Source organism: Canis lupus, chromosome 10, assembly GCF_011100685.1.
Source record: "Canis lupus familiaris isolate Mischka breed German Shepherd chromosome 10, alternate assembly UU_Cfam_GSD_1.0, whole genome shotgun sequence".
In the NCBI taxonomy this organism is placed as follows: Eukaryota; Metazoa; Chordata; class Mammalia; order Carnivora; family Canidae; genus Canis; species Canis lupus.
The window spans coordinates 23,070,945-23,097,784 of NC_049231.1; the positions used below are offsets into that span (position 1 = coordinate 23,070,945).

At 50.5% G+C, this 26,840-nt stretch overlaps 1 protein-coding gene across 5 annotated transcripts in view; it reads right to left on the reverse strand.

Moving 5' to 3' along the window:
* Positions 1-26,840, reverse strand: part of MPPED1 (metallophosphoesterase domain containing 1) — a 77,967-nt gene that overhangs the window by 32,937 nt on the left and 18,190 nt on the right. For all 5 annotated transcript variants that reach the window (XM_038550284.1, XM_038550286.1, XM_038550285.1 and 2 more), the window contains exon 3: positions 22,954-23,135. In XM_038550284.1, coding sequence (XP_038406212.1) covers positions 22,954-23,135 — 182 coding nt within the window. The remainder of the gene's footprint in view (positions 1-22,953; positions 23,136-26,840) is intronic.

The window sequence follows — 26,840 nt, forward strand, 5'->3', positions numbered from 1 at the left end:
AAAAGGCTCACTTCTCTGAGCCTCAGCATCTTCATCTGTAAGAAGAATGTTCAGGGTTCTTGCAACAATCCCCCCAAAAGATGTGTAAAGCACCTGTGCTGCACTTACCCAGGGATTTGTTTTAATCAGGTATAGTATGACACGCAGACAGGGAAACGATTGTCATGAATGAGGAATTTATACTCACAGATCCCTAGACATGGGCGGCATTCAGGGCTGTACTGGCCACACGGGGAAGCCGGGCCCGGTCAGGGGGCAGAGGGAGTGGAGAAGAAACCTGGACCAGAGCCTTTGTTGTGGTTTCCGAGGGAAAAGACAGGGAGGCAGGGTAAGCACGTTTAGGATTGGCAGGTTTGAACAACTTTGGCAGGCTTGGGGAAGTGGGTGGCATCCAGGGGCTGCCTCTACTTGTCGGGTGCCTGGCCCTGGGGTGACAGGGTTGGGGGTGGGGGGACACAGGGACTGAGAGTGAGATCCTAAAAGGGAGGGAGTGGGTTGGTTTGTATAAGAAAGGCGCGCTCAAAGGTGGGTCCTTCACTATCTCCAGAATTGGTTAACACCCTGGGAGGCGCGGTCCCTCCAGGCTCAGCAAAGCCCCGAGATGTCAAAGCATCAGAATAGGAAAAATCACAGGCTTGTTGATACTACCTGGATGTGAGCCAGTACCAGGGCCTTCCAGGGCTGTTAGGACCAAACACTGTGTCCAGAAATGTTAGAGATGAGAAAAGAGGCCTAGGGAGGTCAGGACACCTGCCTGGGGTCACGCTGGCAGGTCAGGCTGCCCAGAGCTGTGTGTGGAGACACCCAGGGTGGGAAGGAGCTGTCCTGGGACCGCAGACCTGGCACTGACCTGCAGGAGGGCCCTGCCACCCAGCCCACCTAACCCTGGCCTGTGGTCCGGCATGGGAGGGTTCTGGATTCCCAACTCAGCGTTGGTGCCCATATTTAAAAGGCAAATGCAATTTTTCTTCTGTTCCGTCCTAATAGCCAAAATGTTTAACTTTCAAACATTTGTTTTTCATGGGAGATGTTTTAAAAACAGGAACATTCAGTCCTAATCATCTTTAAACAGTTGTTTCAACTGCTACTGCAGAGTGTAGATGACTTCAGTCTGAAGGGGACAACCACAAACTTTGTGTTTTCCTCCCAAAACTAAGTCCAAATGTGGCTAGAAAGGTTTTCTTGTGAACCTCCAGGGAAGCCACAGCCTGGAAGAACAGGCTCCTGCACAGGTGTTCAGGAAAGGCCCTGGGGCCTCGGTGGGGGCCAGGCAGGTAAACCTCGGCACTTGAGGCTATGGCGCCCCCTCTGGGCCAGGCTCTGTCGGTGCTCGGACCTCACCTTGCACAACACCCCTGCCCTGCCCTGCCCCGCCCCTGCGTGCCCCGGCTGCTGGAGGCCTCCTGACTTTTGCTCCTGCTGTTCCACCCCTGGGGACCCCCTCCCTGCCCTTCTTTCTGAGGCCGCTCCAATTCCACTCACCCTACACAGTCAGCCCAGGTGCTGCTTCCTCCAAGATGCCTGCCATGAACAACCTCCTCCACCCAACCCAAGCAGCAGGATGGCTGTTCCTCAACACACCTTCTAGGCAAGTAATGCAGGGGTGGGAGCTCCCCAGCGGGGTGTCACAAGGGGTGGGAGCTCCCCAGCGGGGTGTCACAAGGTACGACCTAAAGGGCACTTTCACAGGATGGCATCTGAATGCCCACATCCCTCTACTTGTGCTGGCACCCCATGAAATCAACAGTAAAGCAATCAAAAAAGCACAGACCTCCAAGGATAAAAGTTTGAGAGTCTGAAGAATGGATGAGTGGACTGGCTTGGCTAAGCAGAAAAAACTGAAACTGAAGCCTAAGCCTTGGGAGAAGGTTGCAGGGGGATGGGGGAAGGGAAGCACTGGGGGAGGGGAGCATCACAGGAAGGAAACCCAGCTGTGGCCAGAGGCTCAGGTGGCTCAGGGATGCAGACCCAGGTGTGTGGTCTGATCTAGACCATGTAGGAGCAAGTAGGTCTGGGCCCCTCCCCCATTACACCCATTAAGGGAACCAGGCCCTTCCCTCCTAGTCTCCACAGAAGAAGGGGCTTTAGTTTCAAGGGAAATAGCAGTTCCAAAGAAACCCATTTAGGGACCATCAGGCCTAAAGGAGGATGGGCAGAAAGGCAGGGGATGAACAAGAGGGAGATACAGTGACATGCATAAACATGGTGGCTTTGGAGACCCCAGGTCCCTTCCTCACTCAATTCTCAAATCCTGGGAGCCAGGCTTACAAATGGGGAACCCCTCTCTGGGGAGAAAGACAGAAGCAGGAGAGAAAACCTACAGACACAGATATAGGCAGTTCTCCCACAGGGACAGCCAGGTCCCATCATGGCAAGCTGCTCCCCTGCACACACACAGCTTTCAAACGCACAAACACACAGGATCATCAGACCTCAGAGGAAAACCTCCACGCAGAACATAGAGCCAGAAACAAGCTGAAGAAAGGAAAGGAAGAAAGGAAATTGGAGAAAATGGTACTGATGCAGGAGAAATAACTAAATATATAATTAACACCCTCGGTGAGATCATAGAAGATATTGCACCCATGAAATTCTTGCAGGGTGCTCTTAACAAAAGAAAGAAAATCTTAGCAGAATTTTTTAAATTTGGTGAAAGAGTGGGAAGATAAAGTTGAGAAAATCTCCCAGAGAATAACAGAAAGACAATGACATGAGTACCCAGTGAGAAAAGATACCAAAATCAGTTGTATGAGTTGTAGAAGGAGACGTCACAAATTTAAAAAAAGAAGAAGGAAATTAAAAGTATATATAATAATATGAGAAAATATCCCAGGATTAAAGGGCAAAGTCTGAGCCATTAAAAAGGTTGCCCGAGTATCCAGAAAAATGAATGAAAAAAAGACTCACACCCAAGGCACACTGCCCAGAAATAAGACAGCTCATGTACTAAGGATGAGGTATCCAAACAAGAGTGGGGTTCTCACTGGCTGTACCACAAGCTACAGGAAAATTTCTGGAGCCACACCTTCCAAATTCTGAGGGGAAAATGATGTGCTGCCCAGAATTCTACAGCTCGGCAAACTATCAGTTAAGACTGAGGACAGAATAAGGGACTTTTTCTGATATGCAGCTTTGCCAAACATTTATGTCTACTGTATTCTTTCACAGAAGGCTACTGGAGGGTGTATTCCACCGAAATGAGAGAGTAAACCAAGAAAAAGAAAGCCATGAGGTGCTAGAACCAGGGGCTCCAGGCCAGAAAAAAGATGGGAACTCCTCATCCCAAGATGAGGGCTATACGCAGGTCCCAACAGTTCAAACTGGGCCAGGGGTCAGAGGCTCAAGGGAAAAAGAGAAAAAAGAGCCGAAGATGGCTTAGCCCAGCTCCCCACACTGCGAAGGGGCATTTAAAACTCTGCAGGACACAGGTATGAACCATGATGTGTACACAGAAAAACAAGCAAGCACACAAAACAATGAACCCCTTCAGGGGAAACAGCAAGTTGTGCAACAAACGTTTAACCTTAAACAGTCTTAGAATAAAAAGGAGAAGAGATGTGTGGTAGGGAAGCTGAGTCTCTAAATCTTCATTTTCAATTGTAAGAAATTAGAGAGTAACATCTCAAATTGAAAAGTAAAAGATAATAATATAAGGTTGTGACTTAGAGACACCTTGGTAATGAGAGCAACAAGGACCACACAGGAAATGGGAATTGGGACTGAGAGGGGTTGGGGAGAGGACTCTTGGTTTCATCATAAGCATCACAGTGTGCTGTGACTATATATACATATTACTTTAATGCAAATAAAAGTTTAATCAAATAAGAAGGCAACAGGAGGCTAGAAGCTCCTTGCCCACTTCCTTTTTAAAAATATTTTATTTATTTATTCATGAGAGACACAGAGAGGCAGAGACACAGGCAGAGGGAGAAGCAGACTCCACGCAGGGAGCCCGATGTGGGATTTGATCCCAGGACTCCAGGATCACACCCTGGGCCAAAGGCAGGCTCCAAACCGCTGAGCCACCCGGGGATCCCATCCTTGCCCACTTCCTAATTCTCTCCAGGGGTAGCCTGACCTCTTACTTGCTCTACCTGTTGCTCAAAACCTAGACCCAAATCAAACCAAGGCACAGTTAAGACCGACTCAAAGACAGGCAGGCAGAAAACCTTACTTGGTTGATTTCTCTGATATTCTGAGCATCTAAGTGCTGGGATTACTCTGATATCCAGGCTCAAAGACAGGTGATCTGGTCAAGCAGCTCCTCACCTGGAGAGGTCAAGCAGCCATTAATGACATCACAGGTAGCACCTGATGAGATTCTGAGACAAGCTCCCCACTGCTCTGTTTCTAACTCTCAAAATAACAGTCTTGCAAAATGGGCAGAATGTTTGAAAGATAGAGAAACTGGGGCTCGATGAGGTTACATAACTACACAAATGATAAGCACATAAGTGGGAATCTGAACCCAGAACTCTCTGAGCTGAAGCCCATGACTTCCCCTCTGTGTGGCACCCAGGACATACTACACATGTCAGAGGTTGTTTTTATGAAACATTCCTCCAAAAAAGACTGTTGCCATATATTTAAGTCCTTACAAGGTCTCTCCTGTTATGAGTAACCCTGAATGATTTTATTTTAAATAACATAATACTTTGGAAAAGATCTTGTGGCCACTGTAAACAGCCTATGAAGACCGTTTTTTTTTTTTTTTTTTAAATAAAGTTAGGGATTCTTTTTTTTTAAGATTTTTTTTATTTATTCATGAGAGACACACAGAGAGAGAGAGAGAGGCAGAGACACAGGCAGAGGGAGAAGCAGGCTCCATGCAGGGAGCCCGACATGGGACTCGATCCCGGGTCTCCAGGATCAGGATCAGGGCTGATGGCAGCGCTAAACCGCTGAGCCAACTGGGCTGCCCTGAAGACCATTTTATTTTGTTTTGTTTTTGAAGACCATTTTAAATAGCAATATAGATCTTAGAACAAATTAAATGATTTTGGCAAAGGTTCAGGACACAAAAACAATGTGCAAAAAACTCAGTTGTGTTTCTATACACTAATAAGCCAAAAACAACACCATTTGCAATAGCATCAAAAAGAAGAAAATACTAAAAAAAGGGGGGGGGATCCCTGGGTGGCTCAGCGGTTTAGCGCCTGCCTTTGGCCCAGGGAGCGATCCTGGAGTCCTGGGATCGAGTCCCACGTCAGGCTCCCGGCATGAAGCCTGCTTCTCCTTCTGCCTCTCTCTCTCTCTCTCTCTATCATAAATAAATAAAAATAAATCTTTAAAAAAAAAAGAAAATACTTAGGAATAAGCTTAACCAAAGAGGTAAAAAATTTGTATGTCGAAAACTACAAAACATGTGCTGAAAAAGATTAAAGAAGACACCAATAAATTAAAAGACATCCCATGTTCATGGATTGGAAGGGTTCATATGGTTAAGATATCAATGCTACCCAAAGCAATCTCAAGATTCAATGCAATCCCTACCAAAATCTCAAGGATGTTTCTTGCAGAAATTGAAAACCCAGGCCAAAATTCATATGGAATCTCAAGGGACCCTGAATAGTCTCAAAAAAGAAACACAAAGTTGGAGGCCAAACAGTTTCTGACTTCAAAACTTACTAAAAAGCTATAGTAATTAAACAGTGTGGTACTGGCCTAAATACAGATGCTGATCAATGGAATAGAATAGAGAAGCCAGAAATAAATCTTCACATATATGGCCAAATGATTTTTTTCTTTTCTTTTCTTCTTCTTGTTGTTTTTTTAAGAGAGGGGGGGGGTACGGGGGGAGAGAGAGAAAGAGAAAGAGAGAGAGAGAGAGAGAGAGAGAGAGAACACTTTAAACAGTATCCCACGACCCTGAGATCATGACCTGAGCCGAAATTATATGGTCAAATGGCTTTCAACAAAGGTGCCAAAACCACTCAGTGGGGGAAAGGATAATCTTCCTAACATGTGGTTCTGAGAAAACTGGCTATCTGCATGCAAATGAGTGAAGCTGGACTCTGGCCACACACAAAAATTAACTCAAAATGAACAAAGACCTAAAAGTAAGAGCTAAAACTACAAAATTCTTAAAAGAAAACATAGGGGCAAAGCTTCATGACATTAGATTTGGCACCTGATTTCTTGACTATGATACCAACGAGAGAAAAAAATACCTCTAAATTAAAACCTTCTGTGTATCAAAGGATACCATCAACCAAGTGAAAAGCAACCCACAGAATGGGGGGAATATTTTAAATCATATTTCTGATAAGGGGTTAATATCCAGAATATATAAAGAACTCTGCAGAATTCAACAACAACAACAAAAAAATGCAAAGGATTTGAATAAACACTTCTCCAAGGAACCCATGCAAATGGCCAATGAGCACATAAGATGTTCAAACATCACATTTTCAGGAAAATGCAAATCAAAACACGGTAAGATACCTCACACCTATTAGAATGGCTATTATCAAAACCCCAGAAAGCAAGTGTTGGTGAGGATGCGGAGAAATGGGAACCTCTTGTATACTGTTGGTGGAAATGTAAAATGGAACAGCCCCTACGGGAAACAGTATGCCAATTCCTTGAAAAATTAAAAATAGAACTAGCATCCAATCCAGCAATTTCACTTCTGGGTATATGCCCCCAAAGAACTGAGAGCAGAGTCTCAAAGAGATATTTGTACACCCGTGTTCATATGGCAGCATTATTTACAGTAGCCAAAAGGTGGACCCAACTTGAGTGTCCATCGATAGGAGAACAGACAAACACAAGGCAATATATCCACACAATGGAATATCATTCAGCCTTAGAAAAGGAAAGGCATTCGTTCTGACACATGCATGCATCGTGAAGATATGCTCAGGGAAATAAACCAGCCACACGAGACCAAATACTGTATGAGTCTACTTATATGAGGTACCTGGAGTAATCGAATTCATAGAAACAGAAAGCAAGGGGGATCCCTGGGTGGCTCAGCGGTTGAGCAGATATCTGCCTTTGACCCAGGGCGTGATCCTGGAGTCCTGGGATCGAGTCCCACGTCAGGCTCCCTGCATGGAGCCTGCTTCTCCCTCTGCCTGTGTCTCTGCCTCTCTCTCTCTCTCTCTCTCTGTGTGTGTGTGTGTGTGTGTGTGTGTGTGTCTCACGAATAAATAAATAGAATATTAAAAAAAGAAAGAAAAAAACAGAAAGCAGAATGGTGGTTGCCAGTGGCTGAGGGGAGAGGATATAGGGATTTATAGTTGATTAGGTATGGAGTTTTGGTTTTATAAGATGAAAAAGTTCTGGAGACAGATGGTGGTGATGGTCGCACAACAATGTGAGGGTATTTAATGCCGCTGAACGGCACACTTTTTTAAAAAGTTAGAATGATAAATGTTATGCATATTTTAACCACAAGTTAAAAATCTTTTTAAAACCTCCAAGGAAGAAAATTAAGGACCCTGAATCCCAGACAACTAGAACTGTGAGCAGGTAAAATTATAGGTTCCTGGGACCTTCGAATCCTAGAAATGCTTTTTTAGAATCTTACAGCCCTGGAGGCCAATCATTCTGATCATGGAGGCAAACAGTTTTAGAACTTCAGAGGTCATCATGGTTTAGAAGTGGAAAGGGACTAAGTGGCCATCTAGAGCCTCAGCCCCCTCACCTCCATAAAGAAAAGTCCTGGCCAAGAAGCTTCAGGACAGGAAGCCCATACCTGCTTCCACCTTACCAGATTTCCAGTATGGATTTCTCCCAGAGTTTGACAGCCCTGGATGAAAGGCAGGGCTACAGGGTCAGATCCACGGCCCTTCTGTCACTGAATATTTTTCCAAAAGGTTTCACAGGTGCCTTCTGGCTACAAACAGCCCAAAGCAATGGCCTTTGCAGTAGCCACTGAAATAAGTATTAAAAAATTATAAAGGCTACAGGTTCCTATTTTCAAAATCTTTCTTTGTAAAACCTACCATTTGCAAGCTAAAAAGACATTTTGGAATGTTAAGATAAAGTAAAATCATCTTGCACTCCTGTTTATCTACTCCTTTATTCCACAATCCTTGTCCTTGGCTCTAATTAGTGCTGGGAACTGGGAAGAGAGCAGTCCAGACACAGTCCCTTCTCCTGCCCTCTGGTGTGGGAAAGACACAGGCAAGCAGTTTGGGATCTGTAGTGGGGGTGACACCAAGTCATACAGAACCATACAGCTCTCCTTTCCCTGACCAGGAGTAAGGGAGGGCTCTGAAACGGTGGATGAGAGACATAATCATAGAAACATGTACCAGGGATGAATCGCAGCTCCCCAGGCAGACAAGGTAGGGAAGGGGCATCAAGAACACTTCATACAAGCAAAGGCTTGGAGGTGGGAAAATCCACCTGCTAGGTATTTGGCAATTGCTTAGAAGTCCAGGGCAGGGGCAGCCCTGGTGGCTCAGCGGTTTAAGTGCTGCCTTCGGCCCAGGGCATGATCCTGGAGACCCCAGATGGAGTCCCATGTCGGGCTCCCTGTGTGGAGCCTGCTTCTCTCTCTGCCTCTATCTCTCTCTGTGTGTCTCTCGTGAATGGATAAATAGAGTCCTAAAAAAAAAAAAAAAAAAAGTCCAGGGCAGGAGAATGGGGTGGAAGCAGGCCTGGGAGGGACAGTTGGGATCACACCCACAGGGGGCCCTCCCTACCAGGAAAAGGTCTGGATTTCACCCAGGTGACAGCAGAGAACCAATGAAGAGTGCTAAGGGAGGAGGGGACACAGTTGCATAATGAATGAAAAATTCTTTGCAATGCCGATACGACAAATGGTAGTCCAGAAAATGACTACTTTGAGAGGTTGGGCATTACCAAAGAAAGCCCCGTTTTGTCAGTTCGATGCTTCCCCTTCAGTGTCGTGGCTGTCAAACCAGCCCAGAATTAGCTCCAAACGGCCTTCGGTGAGTCTCAGATCTTCATTTGCATCGTGCACACTGGCAAAGGTGTGAAATTCGTCTTCTTAAGAGAAAAAAAAAAAAAAAAAAACCTATATGCTTTTTAAAATCTGCTTTCCTTTTAAAAGAAATTTCAAAGAACTAAAGTCTAACTTCTAAATATCTGATCATTAAAAAAAAAAGGCCTCCTTGGATGATATTAATAATAACCATGAAAGCTGCCGTCAGCTTAGCATCTACTTTGTGCCGCACTTTAGATGCATTCACAAACTTCCCACAACAGAAACAGTAGCTGAGTCTACCATGTGTTTACCCTGTGCCAAGCCCCATGCTGAGCCCAGATCACCCCTTGCCTCACTGAGCTCTGTCAACATGAGACCCCTTTTACAGATGAGAAAACTGAGGCCAGTCTCTCCAGATCAGTGTGCTTGGTTAGGCAGGATCCCAACTGCAATGTCATATCCAATCCACATGATAGCTCCACAAAGAAAGTGGATCATCCCACTTGGTACCCCCACTTGTAGATGAATACAGGGAGGCATAAAATTAATAATTATCTCAAGGCTGCCCAGAAGCTTGGGCATGTGGCCAGGCAGCACTGGGGAGGGGCTCCACTTGCTGCTCCAAAGGCGGCATCCCTCCCACTGGCTCCTCTCTCATGTAAGGAATCTGATTTAATTTATAAAAGATAAAGGGCACGGGGGGGGGGGGGGGGGGGGGGGGGGGCTGTCCATGGTGCTGAAGTGTAAGCATGCATGGGGCCCAATGGGATCCCTCCCTAGACCTTTGTGGGGTGTTGGCAATAAAAGAATAAACAATTTAGTACCAGGTCAGGTGGGGATAATGGATACGGAACAAATCAAGCCAGGTGAGCTGGACAGGAAGCATCGGGGTAGGAGGCCTGACCAATCCAAGGAAGATCTCTCTGAGAAGGTGTCATTTGAAAGCCAGGACCTGCATGACCTCCAGGAAAGCACAACCCCACACTGGACCTTAGTCTTCTCATCTGTAAAGTGGGGACAACATTACAAAGAACCCAGGCTGCTTGTTGCGAGGGAGCAAACAACATGAAAGTACCTTTAAACCATAAAGTGCCTTTAAACTGTAAAGTGCCTTAAACTGTTAAGTGCCTTTAAACCATAAAGAGCCATCCAGAGGAAGTCATTATTGCTATTATGTCCCTATAAGACTTGGAACCAAGGCTTGGTAGCAAAATGTGTGTTTCGAATATGAAGTATAGGGTATTGGACAAATTTTCACAGCCTGTCAGCACCTTAAACATGACTTTGGTTGGTTGACCCTGATGCTATGAAGTGTTACTCCTGGTCACGAATACCGAAACAGTCTTGAAAAGGAGTGATTTGCTAATTGAAAATGCTAGGATTTTCTGGATACACAGGGGAAAGTCCCACATTAAAAAAAAAAAAAAAGTCACCTTCGGTATTAAAAAAAATAATAAAAATTTAAGAAAGAGCATAGACCCTGGGTTAGAATCCTGATTCCACTTTTATTTACCGTATGATCTTGGGCAAGCTCTTCACCTCCCCAAGTTCAGTTTCTTCATCTGCAGAGGCATTAATGGCAGACACCTCAAGGGGTTGTCTAGCTGTGTCATCCCGTACAATAGCAATTAACCCCCTGTAGCTATTTAATTTCAAATTAATTATGATGAACTAAAACACAAAAGTCAGCTTCTTGGGGATCCCTGGGTGGCTCAGCAGTTTGGCGCCTGTCTTTGTCCCAGGGCGTGATCCTGGAGTCCTGGGATCGAGTCCTGCATCAGGCTCCCTGCATGGAGCCTGCTTCTCCCTCTGCCTGTGTCTCTGCCTCTCTGTGTCTCTCATGAATAAATAAAATCTTAAAAAAAAAAAAAAAGTCAGCTTCTCGGTCGCACTAGCCACATGTTAAATGCTCAGTACTTGCATGAGGCCGGTGACCACCGTACTGGACCGAGCTGGTCTATGGCTACTACTCACTGCCTGGGAGCTCATAAGAAATGCACAATCTCCAGCCCATCTCAGACCTGCCAAAATTGGGATCCACACTTTAACAAGAGTCCCTCTCCAGCAGCTTCTCACGTGCCTAAAGTCTGAGAAGGGCGAGCTGTGAGGCTTATGCGAGACACCAGGTGGGGAGACGCCCCATGAGCAGGGGCAGCTCGGGAAAAACAGCAGCAGTAGGACAGGGCCGTTTCCACACCCTCTCTAGGTGGTGATCACAATCTCCAAACCAAACCCGACACAGAGCTTCCGATAAAGTCTATGCTGAGTCTGGGTGCAGGAGGCAAGCGGGGGAAGGTGCGGACAGGGAAATGGTGGGATCTTCCAGACATTTCAGAAGTTTGTGTGCACACGGGGATGGAATATTTCATTTCTGTGCTAGCCAGGATGTTCTGGCTGTTGACTATTCCTGTTTTGGAATGAAGTCCAGCATGAAAATGACATTTAAAAAAAAACCCACGGGCTTATTTCATATCCGAACTCGTCTCTCCACGTTGGTAGAAAAAAAAAAAAAGAAAGAAAAGAAAAGAAGCACACCAGCAAGAAAAATCTTGCTTCTCCAACTCTTGAATGACCAAGCTGGTATTTTTCTACTAACCAACAATTCCCTCCAATGGTTCCACAGCCTCGAATGAGCACTAAGGAGTAAAGATGTCCTGCAGGGTGAAGAGGAGGGTCCTAGAGGGAAACCCAGCAAAGCCTCCGAGCCCCTGTGGTTATTAACACGTCATCACTCCTCCCCACGACCACCAGCCTGGGAGGATCCATTGTACAGGCGGGGACCTAAGACCCAGGGCAGGTAAGTCACCTGCCTGTGGTCTCATACCTGGGAAGCAGGTGAACTATGACTTAAACCTAGATGGGTCTAACTTGGCCACAGGCTATCATTTCACCCCATCTCCATCATGCCATGGTGTTTTCTTACATATACGTCTCTTAGTGGAAGTCTTATTTGTTTTGCTACCTGTATCCTCAGCACCTAGCACAGGGTCTAGGACAAGAGAGGTCCTCAATAAATGTTTGTTGAGTGAGTGAACGATTGCAAACCGATGGCAAGACAGAGCTCCAGCCTCAGACCCTTGGTTGGCCTGCCCCTTCGAGCAGGAAGGCCTGAACCCAGCCTTCACTTGACCAAACACTGCCCAAATGCCAAGGCCTCCCTCAAGTATCACTTCCTACATGAAGCCGCCTGGCCTTCCCTACTTGGTTCCCATCCCCCATCCAGCCACTGCTTCCCCCACTCTCCTCCCTCAAGCCCTCCATGGCAATCCAGCCATGTGCCTCCCAGGGGGTCCCAAAGGTGTCACCAGCACTGCTAATTCAGAGCTGCTGCCTTTGCCCAGAACGCCCTCCCTGACCAGCTCCACCATTCAGTTCTTTGTTCAAATGTCACCTCATCAGAAGGTTCTGCCCTGACCCCTTATCCTGATTCTCCCACATACTAGAGCTCTCTTTACCCATGGCCTGTCCTCTGTTCATTCACTACCTCACCTCCAGCGCTTAGAGGCATGCCCAGCACCATAACAAGTACTCAGCAAACATATGTTGAGTAAACAATCACGTATAAACTGGAAACAATTATTATTAATAATCATGATGATGCCTACTTCAGGGCAGGCTTAAAAACAAATCAGAGGTGAGACATCAGACAGCAAAGATATATAAGATGGCAGCGAGGGGATGGGGTAGGTGCGTTCCAGGGACCTTCAGGGAAGAATGGAGGCGTTGATTAATTTTAGACGGAGTTAAGTCAGATGCATATTAAAAATTTATGAGTAACCACTAAACAAATTGAAAAAGAATGTAGAATTTCCAAATCAGTAGAGGGGAAAAAAAGAAACTTCAATCAATCCTAAGGGTGGGGGTGGGGCACACAGTGAATGGCAGAAACGGACGCATTTAATATACTGGGAAACACCAAATATTTGTTGTTATTATCCAAATACAAAAATCTTTACCAAGATCCTCCTACACAGAAAAGATAGGGACACATGTCTGGTGTTCAAGATACTCACAGCTGAATGAGATGGACACCCAACATGGCACGGGGATGGATCAGTCAGAGGGGCTTGCACATTTCCTCCTCTCAGTCATCAAAGCCATTGGTTAAATGCATCTCCCTTTTCACTTCGGCCCCCAGGAGGCTCAGTCTCTGATTTCCAGCTCACAGGGTCCATGTAGCCCCGGGCCTTCTTTCTGAAGTACTCTAATTTCTTTTCTTTAAATCTTGGCTTTTAATTTATCATCAATATTCTACCGTTTTACTATTCTTACTATTTTTATAAACCATCTTAGGGGATCCCTGGGTGGCTCAGCGATTTAGCGCCTGCCTTTGGCCCGGGGCCTGATCCTGGAGTCCTGGGATCGAGTCCCACATCGGGCTCCCTGCATGGAGCCTGCTTCTCCCTCTGCCTGTGTCTCTGCCTCTCTTCTCTCTCTCTCTCTCTCTCTCTCTCTCTCTCCCCCTCTCTGTCTCTCACGAATAAATAAATAAAATCTTTAAAAAATAAATAATAAATAAAAATAAACCATCTTAAATCTTTCAGCACAAAATGGTACATAAATAAGCAAGCCAAAAAAAATCCCCCAAAATAACAAAATGAAACAAAGGAAGAACATTTCAGAGAGCCCAGGCTTTTCAGGGATGTTCATCTGTACCTTGTTTAAACATAATTTTGTTGTTGTTGTTTTTAACCTAAGGCAGAAATTTTTAGGACGGTGATACTGTAAAACATGTTTGAAATACACACACATACACACACACACACACACCAGTGGGTCTCATTTATTTCCAAAGCCAATCTGTTGTAAATAAATAATTAGCACTTAAGGGGTGCCTGGGTGGCTCAGTTGGTTGAGCATCTGATTCTTAACTTTGGCTCAGGGTTGGGAGGTTAAGCCCAATGTGGAGTCTACTTGAGATTCTCCCTCTCTCTCTCCCTCCTCCTCCTCCTCTGCCCTTCCCCCTTGCTCTCTCTCTCTCTCTAAAATAAATAATAAATAAAGTCTTTTTAAAAAAGCTAATTAGCACATAAGCACACCTTTCAAGGGACTTACACATACTGTAATTATGGCTACCTAACATCATTGGACCACAACTTAAAATTCTAGACCTTTTTTTTTCATCTTTATTGGAAGGTAATTTTCTTTCTTTTAGCCTCCAAAACACACTTTGGCTTTGTGATGATTTTTTTTATGAATATAGAAATTCAATTTTTAAAATGAACACCAAATCTCTGCCGGACCATTCACCCATTTTTCATCTGAGCATCAACCTTGCACTGAGGCGAGCACACGTCCATCAGTCACATTGGCCACTATGCTACCTGCAACCAAAATCCTCAGACAACAACCAGCTCCTGAGCAGAGCTGCCAGAAACGACACGGGGACCGAAGCCCAAGAATATTTTTGTATTAAATATTCAGTCTTGAGTCTTTGCGAGAATAACGTGTTTCTGGAAATGTCTGAATCAGGCCATGGTGTCCAGCTAACGAGCAAATGAACCAGGATCCATTTTAGGTCTACCGTATGTACTCAGTGATGATCACTGTAAGATCTTAAAAAACCGAAAAACAAAAAAAGTTGGCTGGACAATTTGATTCATGTGACTGCATTGTAAAATTTCTCTTTTCTTTTCTTCCTTTGCTTAACAAATACTTGTGGAGTGCCCACCTCACGCCAGGCCCGCTTTGGCTCTGTGGACGCCAGGTCAGCAATCGCCCTCACCCTCCACCCATACCTCCCATCAGCCAATCCTGTGGATGTCACCTCCAAACTGCAGCCAAAGCCGGCACTGTGCTCTGTCCCCTCACCTGCCCCCAGGTCCGGTCCCAGCTCCCCCTGCCTCTCACTGACACCCGTATAGGCTCTCCTGGTGCCCCGTGTCCTCCTGGCCTGCCACAGCCCAGCTCCACCCAACAGACAAAGGACTCTTTCAAAACACTGAGTCGGACCCTGTCCCTTCCCTGCCTGAGCCCCAGTGGCCTCCTTAACATCTAGAATAAAATCCATGTCTTCACCCTGGCTGCGGGCTGCCGATTAGCAGGCCTGGGTCTCCTCCCTGGGCCTCCTCCCTGGGCCTCCTCCCTGGGTCCCCGCCCTGGGCTTCCTCCCTGGGCCTCCTCCCTGGGCCTTTACCCTGGACCTCCTCCCTGGGCTTCCTCCCTGGGCCTTTACCCTGGGCCTCCTCCCTGGGCCTCCACCCTGGGCCTCCATGACTACTGGGCTCAGCCTTGCGGGCCTGAAGCTACACACCAGGCAATTCAGAACTGGGTGCTTCTCAGCTCAGAACCCTTTTGGAGGTGGCTTCCCAGGTCACCTTATGTCAGATAAACCCCTGCCCCAGTCACTATCACCTCCCCTGTTTGTTGACCTGATTTACTGATCTAATCACCAAAACGATCCTGTCTCTTTACTTTGTTTCATCTTTATAACCCATCCTGCATTTGTCCTCAGGCCCTTGGGGCAGAGGCTGTACCTGTGGTGCCATCCTTGAACCTCCAACACCAAGCCAGCGAACATGATGGGCAGTTCAGACATGTATTGACTGGGGTGAGCAAGGACCCCTCCCCTGTCCTCCCACGGCCCCAGCCCAGCAGGGAGGCCCGACCCACCCAAGGCCCAGAAGCCAAGAGTGTGGACTGGGCACTATTGCCTGGACAGCTGGGTAGGAGCACCAGGAGGGTCTTAATGAACACACAGTCCACATGTCACACTTTATGCAGGTTGGCCACTCAGTGCTCCGTCCCCTGCTCAGTGAAGAGGCTGTGGGTCCTGACCACGGATCATTGTGAGCCCTGTCCCCGCAGAGCCTGAGCAGCTTACACCCCTGGGGATTCGGGCCACAGCCAGGTCCCACCTTCACTCGCCCCGTCCCCATGTTGCCAGACAGTGCACTGGCTCTGTTGCCTGGAGAGCAAGCCGGCAGCGCCTGGCGGAACCCAGAAAGCATCCCGCTCCACAGCTGGGTGCACGGGGATGGGGGACAGTGCCAGCCACGAGTGGGAACACCCAGGTACTGTCTCTGCAGCCTGGTACCTAAAATGTGGGATGCCCCCCCAGAACTCCCCAGCAGCTGTCAGGAAGAACACCACGTGGCAAGTACGGAGCATGAAGCCGTGAAAGTGGGGTGAGGTCACGGCCTAAGGGCGGCAACTAGGTGACCTGCACACAGGTGAGGAGTGCTTGGTGAGAGGAGGCAGGAAGGGTGGAAGGCAGAAAGTACAAGCTAAAGGGATAAGGATTACACGGCTGGGGACCGAGCTGAGGGTGACACAGGGAGGGTGGCTTCTCCCCACAGGAAGGGTGAACCAGGGGGACAACTGGGTGGCTCAGTGGTTGAGGGTCTACCTTTGTCTCAGGGCGTGATCCCAGTGTCCTGGGATCGAGTCCCCCATCGAGCTCCCCACAGGGAGCCTGCTTCTCCCTCTGCCTGTGTCACTGCCTCTCTCTGTGTCTCTCAGGAATAAATAAATAAAATTAAAAAAAAAAAAAAACAGGAAGGGTGGACCGGAGAGCGGGGACCAGCCACAAGCTGGGCTGCCCCAGGAAGAGAAGTGGCTGCGGCTGCACGGAAGACATCACTTCCCACAAATTCTAACAATCCCTGTGGCCTGGAGCAGCCTCCAGCCTCCAGCCTCCAGCACCCACCTGGGGGGAGGCCCAGCACCCTGCTCCTTCCCGGGGCCCCTCACCCCGACCTGGAGCCCACTCCATGGGCCGCTGGACGGCACCACAAAGAGACAAAAGGACTGTGGGCAGCGCGGGTTTCTGCGGCCCTCGGGCCTTCAACATGCGGTGGCAGACAAGGCAGGAACCAAAGACTCCGCCTCAGAGTGATTTCTGCATTTCCCTTCCTCTCCCTGCCTCCCTCACAGATTTTAATTAAGGGTTTACTTGCAAAAGACCCAGCTCTATTTAACTAAATCCTTGGACCCCTTTTATATTGTCTTATATATCGTTTCATGCTAGGGCACCAGTAAAAAGTTAATTATAACTTCCAAATACTCCATTACCAGGCCCTCATCTTCCTCCCCTGCCTGATTCTGCTAAGGGTAGTGCCACTTAATTAACTGGTGTGTCGGGTGCTATACAGACCTCTCCGTGCTTTATTCAACAAACACCCGCCAGGCACCAGGTAGGGCTGGGCCGCGAGACCCCCCACGCTGACCGGGGCACCGTGTCCACCCCCCAGGGGCTCACAGGATCCTGTGGGAGGAAGGCGAGCCTGGGTCCCCACAGTGGTTCAGCAGGTGACACAAGCAGGTGGAGGGGACAAGCAGACAGCAGTGGGGTCAGAATAACACTAAGTGACAGCCGATACCAGCCTCGGGGGGAAGGGAGAGGGCACAGGATCTGTGGATGGGGTTGGGGGGGGTCACACTGGAGGGGTGTGTAGCCTAGGGGAACAGGTCACAGGTTTGGGACAGAATGAGCCTGAAATTCCAGTGGACGCCCAGGAGGAAGTGCCTTCTAGAAAGAGTGAACAATACACCAGCTGGATCTCAAAGAGAAAGCTGGCGGCGGACGGGGGGCTGGAGGTGCTGCGGGTCTGGGCTGGAGCAAGCGCTGGGGGCCCGAGTGACTGTCATCTGGAAAGAAGCTGAGGGCCCAGGCTGGCCCCACGGGGAGCCCCCTCAGGAGCAATACAAGGAACAGACAGGGCGGACACGGCAGTGCGAGAGGACGGCGGCGTGGGAGCTGCAGCAGAACCCAAGGGAGACGGGGCGGCGTCCAGGCCGGAGGAGAAGCCAGGAGAGGAGAGGAGAGGTGAGGACACGGCACCAGCAGCCTCGGGGCTCACTCCCGGGGCCGGGCAGGGGGCTGAGGCCAGGGAGCTGGGGGTGGAGTGAGGGCTACAAGGCTGCAGGCCTCTCCTGGCTGGGGCTGAGGAGGCCAGCCCGGCACCCACTAGTCAGCGAGCGAGCCCCATGGCGCTGGGCAACTCGGCTCATACGCTGACAGGTCTTGAGGGCACAGCCGCCACTCAGAGCCAAGGGCCCGGTGTTTGCACCCGGGGTCAAATGTGCATGGTGTCAAGGCCCCAGGTCAACCAGCACCCTGGGAGGTAGGTGCTACTGGGGCTCAACCTCTCCTCCTGCCCTCAGCACCCCTGGCCTCGGGGGACCCCACATCTCCACGTGGCCCTCCTTGGTTGGGTTCCAGATCCCTGGGGGCCTCAGCTCCTGGCCTCATCGTGGAGACCCCAACTCAGGCTCTGACTCTGGGTCTCCTCAGACTCACCCTAAGTTCCAGTGTTGTGACAGCCAGAGCTCACGCCCTTCTGCATCGCAGCCCTGCCCTCCTCTGAGCCCCTCTTACTGCAGTTCCCACCCAGCGGCAGGTAGTCCGCTGCACACCGCCCTGCTGGGGACACAGGGACGGGCTCCCGCTGCACCAGGGTGCCTCTCACTCCAGTCATCCCGAACCCACAGCCTCCGTCCAGGGCCCAGTGCTGGCCGCTGCTGGGGATGAGGCTCAGCCCTACCCACCAGGGACCGACAGTCTGGGGGGGACAGGGACACGAAGGCACAGACAAATTCCCTGCCACGAGGGGAGGGCCACCACCAGGGCCTGAATGGGGAGCTCTGAGTGCACAGTGGGAAGGGCGACCGGTGCTGCCAAACGGGGTGGGGCAGGCTTCCCAGACGCCGGGGGTGGGCCGGACTCCGGAGGGGGAACGCTCCCCACTGACGGGAGAGCATGAGCCAAGAGTGGGGAACAAGGATTGCAGTCAGCCAGTGCGGCTCGGGTGACACTGAGATCATTGGCTGTGGAGGAGCAAGGAGCTTCTAGCACATTCTCGTCCATTTTCAGCCAGTTTTGCCCTTCTTTTCACTCTTCATAGCCAAAAAAAAAGCCTGTCCCTAGCAATTTTTTAGCTGTTCACTGGAACATTTACAAATCAAGCTGGCATTTCTATTTCATGAATATATTTGATCTATTAATGGCCAACAGGAAAGATATTAATGGTCTCAGGAGAACCCGGTCACCCCCCAAAGCCACCCCCTCCAATGAACTCATTCCCACAGAACCCTGCAAGTGGGCAAAGCATGGGCACCACTCACAGCCAAGCCCAGGGCAGTGCACCTGCCGCAAATTAGAGTCAGCCTGAATTTAGCCACACGCCTCCAGTTAGGCGCCTAAACTTGATTTATAAAGAAGGCCTCTATTAAGTTTTTAAATCTCCTCTTGTCCATCCGGGGGTGGCCCCTGGAATATGGTTTTAAATGTTTTCCATGACATCAATGAACAAGGAAGAAGCCGGCTGTGAATTTCAAACCGTAACTTTCTTACCCGAGGAGAAGAGCCTGGGCCAGTGGGGCCGTGAGGTGGGTGGGACCCTGCTGGCCTAGGGAAGGGCTTCAGGAGACCTCCAGAGTGGCTGGGTGACACCAGGACCCACCCCCATCCTGGGACACACTCTGTACCAGATACTGGAGAGGCCAAGATTTCTTTAAAAACAATAAGATAAAAAAATAAAATAAGATCTTACTGTTGCCTCCACACAATGCCAGCAGAATAACACATGCTCCCTATAGAAAATCGAGGTGGAGGAGAGAGAAAACCACAAAGAGGAAAATCTCCCATGATCCTCCTGCTCAGACATCAGTTCTGGAACATTCCAGACACTTTGCCCTCACTGGCCTCCCTGCTTCCACTCTAACTCTGCAGCCCAGGCCTTTGAACATGTTTTTAAAGGTCACCCCCCACACACACACAAACCTCCCAAAATCCCCATCACACTTAGAATCAACCCCAAACTCCAGTGTCCGGCCCACAGGCCTATGTGAGCACCAGCCTGCCTCCCCAGATGCAGTTGTGTCCCCATCACCAGAATGCCAGCCTGCTCGGTCCCTCCCGCCCCATGTCACCCCAGAGCCCGCGACACAGGTGGCACGTGGTGGGTTCTCAGTGAAGCAGACTGAATGGGTGAATGAGTCCTTCCTTCTGGTCGTTCCTCTGTGTGTGTGTGTGTGCATGCGTGTGTGCACGTGTGTGTAAACTGCAGACATAGCTGAGAACATACAGCAACGCTTCCCACAAACTCCACAAACTTTGCACAAACTGCTCAGCGACTTCCCCCATGGCTCAACCTCCTGACCAGATGTCCCCTGTCCTGTGGGACCCGCCCATGACGCCTGTCTCCACCCCAGGGGGGAAATGCCAGCTCGCGGCAGCCACTGTACCATGTAGCAGCACTTCACAGTTTACAAGATCCGATCAATTCCTCCACTCAAGGGAGCCTGCAAACAACCTACCTCCAAAGAGGTAGGCAGGGCAACAGGAGCCTGGCTCCCGGCATCTAAGATGAGGCCACTGAAGCTCAGAGAGGTCATGTGGCTTCTGTCATTACCTGGGCAGGAAGCAGACCCAGGACATCTTGCCCCACATGGCGACGTCTACACCTTTACATTGGATCAGAGACATTTCACCATAAGAAGAACAAGAAAGGAGATGGAGGTGAGCAAGAGCTCAGCTCCGGAGCCCAACTAACCGCCAGGGTTACTATCTGCATGGCCTTGGATGAGTCACTTCCCTTCTCTGGGCCTCGGTTTTCTCCTCTACAAAATGGGGACGATAACACCTCCTGCCTCATTCTGTTGTCGGGAGGATTAAATGATCTGATGACACACCCAAAGGGCATAGAACAGTGCCTGGCACATATTACCATTCATCAAACACTAGCTGTCTAAAAAAGCACATGCACACCTGCCCGGGTGGATGAACCTATGTGGACCTAATGTGTGCACCGCCCAGCTCTCAGCCACGATCACATCCCGGGAGACCCGGACTGCCAGCCCACGGAGGCTGAGTCGTACTTTTGTAAAACAGGGCAGCCCAGGTGGCTCAGCGGTTTAGCGCCACCTTCGGTCCAGGGTGTGACCCTGGAGACCCGGGATCGAGTCCCACATCCAGCTCCCTGCATGGAGCCTGCTTCTCCCTCTGCCTGTTTCTCCTGCCTGTGTCTCTGCCTCATTCTCTCTCTCTCTCTCTCTCTCTCTCTTCTTTGTGTCTCTTATGAGTAAATAAATAAAATCTTTAAAAAAATAAAATAAAAAACAGGCAGGTCCCCAAAAAGTCCGCTCCTATTTAAATGTTCGCTCATGTGCGAATTCCTTACCTCTTGGTCAAGTAGAAGAGGGGCTCCCCATTCTTGGGTCTGAGCCCCCCGACCCCACCCCACATGAATGACAGGCCTTGGCACTTCAACACTTCGAGGCAGCAAAGGGGAAAAGCCTGGGGGAAAGGAACCCTTTCTGAAAGGGAGACCCCTCTGTAAGCTCACACCCCTCACTCACCACGAGCCAGGCAAATAGATCAATCCAGCTCCAGGTGCAAATTATGAAGACACCCACCCCCCCCCAATTCTCGTGGCACACTGTTCCGACTTCCGTGAAGAGGCAGGTAGAGCCATCTTTCTAAAATGCCCACCTTACGGTCCTGGGCCCCTGGACCCCCAGTTCTCCTGAGGCTCAGAGTCGTGGCCGGCCCAGCCGTCTTTTCCAGGGCCCTCACCCATAGTGCCCCTTACACCGGCCACAGCGCACGGCGACTCCTCTCATGCCTGCCACACGCCTGGCCTCAGCTGCCCCCTTTCCTGCACCAACAGTACGTGGCACCGTCCCTACCACACAGGTAGCTGTGGGGTGCGTTCAGCCACTGCAGGGGATGGGACCTCGTGGGGGGCCGGGGCTCGTCGGAAACGGTCCCCACCCTTGAAAACCTCGGTCGACATCCTCTACTGCCTCATTGGGACAAAAACAGCCCCTGTCCCCAAATTCACCTGGTTCCCAAAAGTCACTTATGCTGGTACACACAGCTGAGTGCCCACCCCAGCATCGCCGTTCCCAGAGTCATTCATTCATTCATCCATTCATTCATTCGCCCATTCATTCATGCAAGGGGACACAATAAAGCGACACACCGGGTCTGGCCCACAGTGGGAGCTTGGCATCTGCCTCGGACACGGAGTCTTGGCTCAGTCAAGCGCAGCCTCACATCCTTGAGGACCCACAGCTGGGGGGGTGAGATGCCAGCGAGGCTCCCTTCCTAGGAGGCAGCACGGGGGCAGGTAGGAGCCGGTGGCAGACCCAGCCTGCATGAGCTCTCTGCTCTCTCCCACCCGGGCCTTCACACGTTTCAGCCCAAGCAAGGCACTTGATCAGAATTTCCCATTCGAAAAATCAATATTTAAAGCTCCAAGTCTGCCAAGCGGAGGGGAAGGCCTTGCTTGTAAATATTTGTCTCGACTGGCAGAGCCAGGCCTCTCGCTCACTGCAGCCTCCCCGCGTCGCTCCTGGCCCTCTGCTCACGAAGCTCCCAGCCAACAGCGCAGCGGGAGGGACCCGGGGGGGTGGGACCGGCTGGCGGGCCAGCAGGCCGGGCTGGGCACGGAGGTGGCCGGCTCTGCACCCACACCTCCAAGCCCGGAAGCTTGTAGCGAGGACCACTGGGGGCCCTCTGCAGGCCCCGGCAGAGACAAACCCCCTCTGAGGTTTCTCTGGATTCCAAGCAAGCCGCTTCTCCCAGGGGGTGCTCCACATTTCTATCTCTTTTGTTTGGGAAGAAAGCAAAAAGCTGAAGACAATTCCCTGGGGATGTGCTTATAAATCACCGCCCAGCATCGCCCACTGCGTGGGACAGAGCTCCGCAGCCCCCACCAACAGCTGCCCCTGGGGGAGCCTGCACGGGCCCCCTGCTGGCAGCCAGGCCCCCTCCCAGGGGAAGCCGGCACCATGGCGGTGGGTGGTCCATATGGCCGAGTGCCCGCCCCGGCATCGCCATTCCCAGAGTCATTCATTCATTCACCCATTTGATCATTCATTCACCAATTACTTATGGAATACCTACCTGTACCAGGCACAGGGGCGTGCGGGGGGCTAGACACGCAAGCAGACGTTAACAAACCTGGGCAAAATCCCCTCGGGGGCATCTCCCAGGCCAAAAGGATCGAGTGCTGGGGTAGGAGATGGCGAGGCATGACAGAGTGGGAGGACAGGGAGGGCTTCACGGGGCAGCAGAGCAAGGCCACCTCCTGCCCAGCACCTACCAAGCCACTCGTTGAACTTCTTCACCTCACTCGGGAGCCCCAGCTCCGTGAAGTCGCCGGCGTGGATGAGCACGTCGCCATAGGGCATCTGGATGGGGTCCGTCCTTGAGTGGGTGTCAGACACACAGACGAAGCGGGTGTAGCCAGGAGGCTTGGGGGCATCGTGAGGCACGGGGTCCACCCTGCAGGGAGAGAAGACACTGCAGGTGCTCCGTGTCTGGCCCGTGGCCAAAGCTGCAACTCAGCCCCGTCGGCTCAGACCCCATCCACCCCGAACCCTCAGGAGTCTGAGTGCCAACTCTCCAGCTTGCTAGCCGGGCAATAACGGGTGTCCCCTGGGCCTCAGTGTCCCCTCTGTAACACGGGGCCCTCGGAGGGCCCACGGAGGTGGGCACAGTGTGATTGTGACAGCTAACCCTCCTTCCTATCACCCCCTGCAGGGCCTTTTTAGATGTTTTTTCCCTATTTGCTCCCCTCCCAGGAGATTTTAACACCACAGATAGCTCTCTATCTGTTCATGCACTCACTGTATGTCTATCTGGGCTTTATAATAATAAGAATAAGCTTTTCTCACCCCCCAAAAGCCAGTTTCGCCCCTCAGGGGTGCCATCAGCCCCATCAAGAATGCAAGGGCTACAGCCTCTTGTCCTAGTGAAGGAGCTGACTACCCCCACCCCCACCCCAGCACGTGCGGAGCACACACAGCATCTGGGGAGAGCCCATGTAAAAGCAGGGATTTCATGGGAGCACGTGAAACCAAGGCACGAAAGGTAGGCAGCGGCTTTTCTAAACTCTGAGATGGTCCCATCATTTTTAAAACAAGAGCTTTCCAGAGGCACCTGGGTGGCACCGCTGGTTAAGCATCTGCCTTTGGCCCAGGTCATGATCCCGGTGTCCTGGGATTGAGCCCCAAGTCGGCTCCCTGCTCAGCATGGAGTCTGCTCATCCCTCTCCCCCCACCCACTCATGCTGTCTCTCTCTCTCTCTCTCTCTAAGTAAATAAAAGCTTTAAAAACATAACAAAAAAACAAGGGCTTTCCAGGGATGTGTAGGAAAAGTGTCCTGGAACCAGAAGACCAGGCTTCGAACCCCAGCTCTCCCACTTACCACTAATGTGTGACCTTCCACTTGGCCTTGCTCTGCCTGCCTGTAAAATGGAGCTACCTCACGAAGCAAAAACTACCAGAAAATTAAAAGAGCCGCAGAAATGTTAACTTCTTGCTTCGGGAAGCCCATCGTAGCCCTCTGGCTCTGCAGACGAAGACACCAAGCAAGTGGCCCCGGGCGTCCCAGGGAATAAAGGTAGACTGAGGGACACGAACCCAGCTCTGTGCTTCCCAGTGCAGTACTCCCCCCACCACGCTCAGCCTCCTCAGCTGAATGATTTCGCCAGGCTCCAAACTCTTAAAAACAACGCAATGACATTTCAACGAGCAGCTCTCTGCAAATGAGTATGCCGCTCGAGGAGTTGTGTTTAAATCTAATTATGCGGCAAACCAAAAGCGGTACCATATCAGTTACATAAATACTTTTAAAGACATCTTTCTAATTATCCTTTTTTTTTTCAGACAATATACTTCGAAGAAATTTAATTAACACCTTACGAGAGACGTGGGTTCAGCATGCTAATGTGCAGAGAGCATTAGCACGCTCTATCCACCACAGTCGGAGGCGCCAAGCCAGCCTCTCTGCGTCTATCACGGTGCCCGGACGGGAGGGCGCAGGCTTGGCCCTTGAGGGGGGTGGTCAAGGCAGGTTAGACCCCCTCACAGGTCAGAGCAGGGCGTGACCAGGGAGAAGAGGAAGATTCCCTGACTCGGATAGTGACCAGCAAGAAGGCCCTGGGCGCTCTTCCTCTTTGCTCTGCATCCATGCATCCATGCATTCATTCAGCCCAGCACATTCCGCCCACCCACTGTGGACCAGCCTGGGGCTCAGTGCTGGGGGATGAGCCCGGCCTGATCCCAGGCCACGAGATCACAGCCTGATGGTGGAGACAGACTTGGCCAGGCAGTGACAGTAAGGCCACCAGCTTTGGGCGATAGAGAAGCTGGGAGCCAGAGAAGGCCCAAACCCAGAGAGGGGCCCCCTAAAAGCTTCCTGGAGGAGGTAGGACCTGAGCTGGTCTGGGAGCTAAAATCTCCCTCCCATCCCTCTGTCCCTTCCCTCCTCCCCGCCCCTGACCCTCTGACAGACAGTGTGGCAGGTACAGGCCTGTGATCACCTGTACGTCCTGCCTGCCCCAGCACAACGGCCTGGACCAAGGGCAGCCGATTGCTACTGGGCTCCTGTCCTGGCATAGGAACATGAGTGAGCCAATCAGATTCATTCACTCATTCATTTATTCACCCCTATACACACTGAGGTTGTGGGCATGCCACAAGGTGACAGAGGCGCAAAGAGACAAGAGAGAGGAAGAAGAGAGAGACAGGGAGCAAGATGCCACCTCCAGAGCCGCTTCTGGTCCCAACAACCTGTCCTCCCGTGAACCCTTCAGCAAGGAGCCTGAGCAGGCCTCAGCCTCACCTGCCATCAGCCAGCCAAGAGCAGCCCGAGTTTCAGGGCTCCAGTTGGGCTGGCCCGCTGCTGGAGCCCAGGCTCTTTAATTAACTGTGTGCTTATTTCCATCCACCCCGAGGCTACTGAGCTCAGTGAGGATGCAAACCTAATAATCCCCAGAGAAAAAAATAAAGACTCTCACTTCCCTGCAGAGTCCTCTAGCTATTTGGCTTGTAACAAATGCTCAACCTTGAAATAATAACAGTCATGAGACGGGTGCTTGATGCTTCCCAGAGATCAAGAGCTGGTCATCAGGTAAGTGCAAGACATGCAATCACTGTCTTCACACTCACAATGACCAGGCGGGCAGGGTACTATGGGTGTGCCCATTTCACAGATGAGGACACTGAGGCTAAGAAAACATTCGACCAGGATCTCAGCCATGGAGGTTAGTGGAGCTGCAATTTGAAGCTGGTTTTTGGTTCCAGAACTCACACCCGGCTGGACTATTTCCAGTTCCAGCTCATTTCATTCGGTCAACCTGTGGACAAATGCTTACTGAGTGCCTCCCAAAGGCCAGGCCCCTGCTACGCACAAGGGATATGCCTGTGGACAGGATACCCACTAAGGTCCCCTCAGGGAGCTCCCAGAAACCCAGACTGGAAGTGTTCAGAAGTGAAGAAGAACAAGAGTCAAGAGAAAGAAAGAAAGAGAAAGGAAGAAAAAAAAAGAAAGAAAGAGAAAGGAAGAGAGAGATCATCCAAGAAGGTAGGGGAGCTTGACAGCATAATTTAACCCCTAGATCCAGCTGTATCTGAAGCTGGATCCAAACATGGACTTCTTCACTAACTAGGTGAGCCAATAAACTCTCCTTCATCCTTAAGACGATTCACATTGGGTTTCTGACACTTGTCATGCCAAACCCTGGCTAACACCTGAGTCATGGCAACCCTCGGAAGTTATTGAGGTTGGAAAAGTTAGTCTCGTATCCAAAGCCCTGGCTAGCACGTTAAAGAGTTGATTTGAACCTGGGTCTTCACAACAGGAATTTGGACATCTGACCTCAATGCCTTCTGTGCAGGAGAAAACAAAGCAAAGTGGTTATTCTACAGTGATATTTCTGCAGGGGTTAGAGAAGTGACACCTGTAGCTCTCTCTCTGAGACCTGAAACCTGTCGCCACCTCTCCCCTGCCCAACACAGGGGTCACGGTGGCAGGAAGGGCACAGAAGAGAGAACACAACCTCTGGCGCCCAGACCTAGGCTGGCACCCTCACGGGGTCACCTCTCCGTGCCCTGGACCCTCCCAGCCTCCAGGCCACTCTCCAAGGTGGGGACAGCCCGCTCCCTCCTGGAGAAGGTGTGAAAACTCAAGGACCTTTGGGGTGG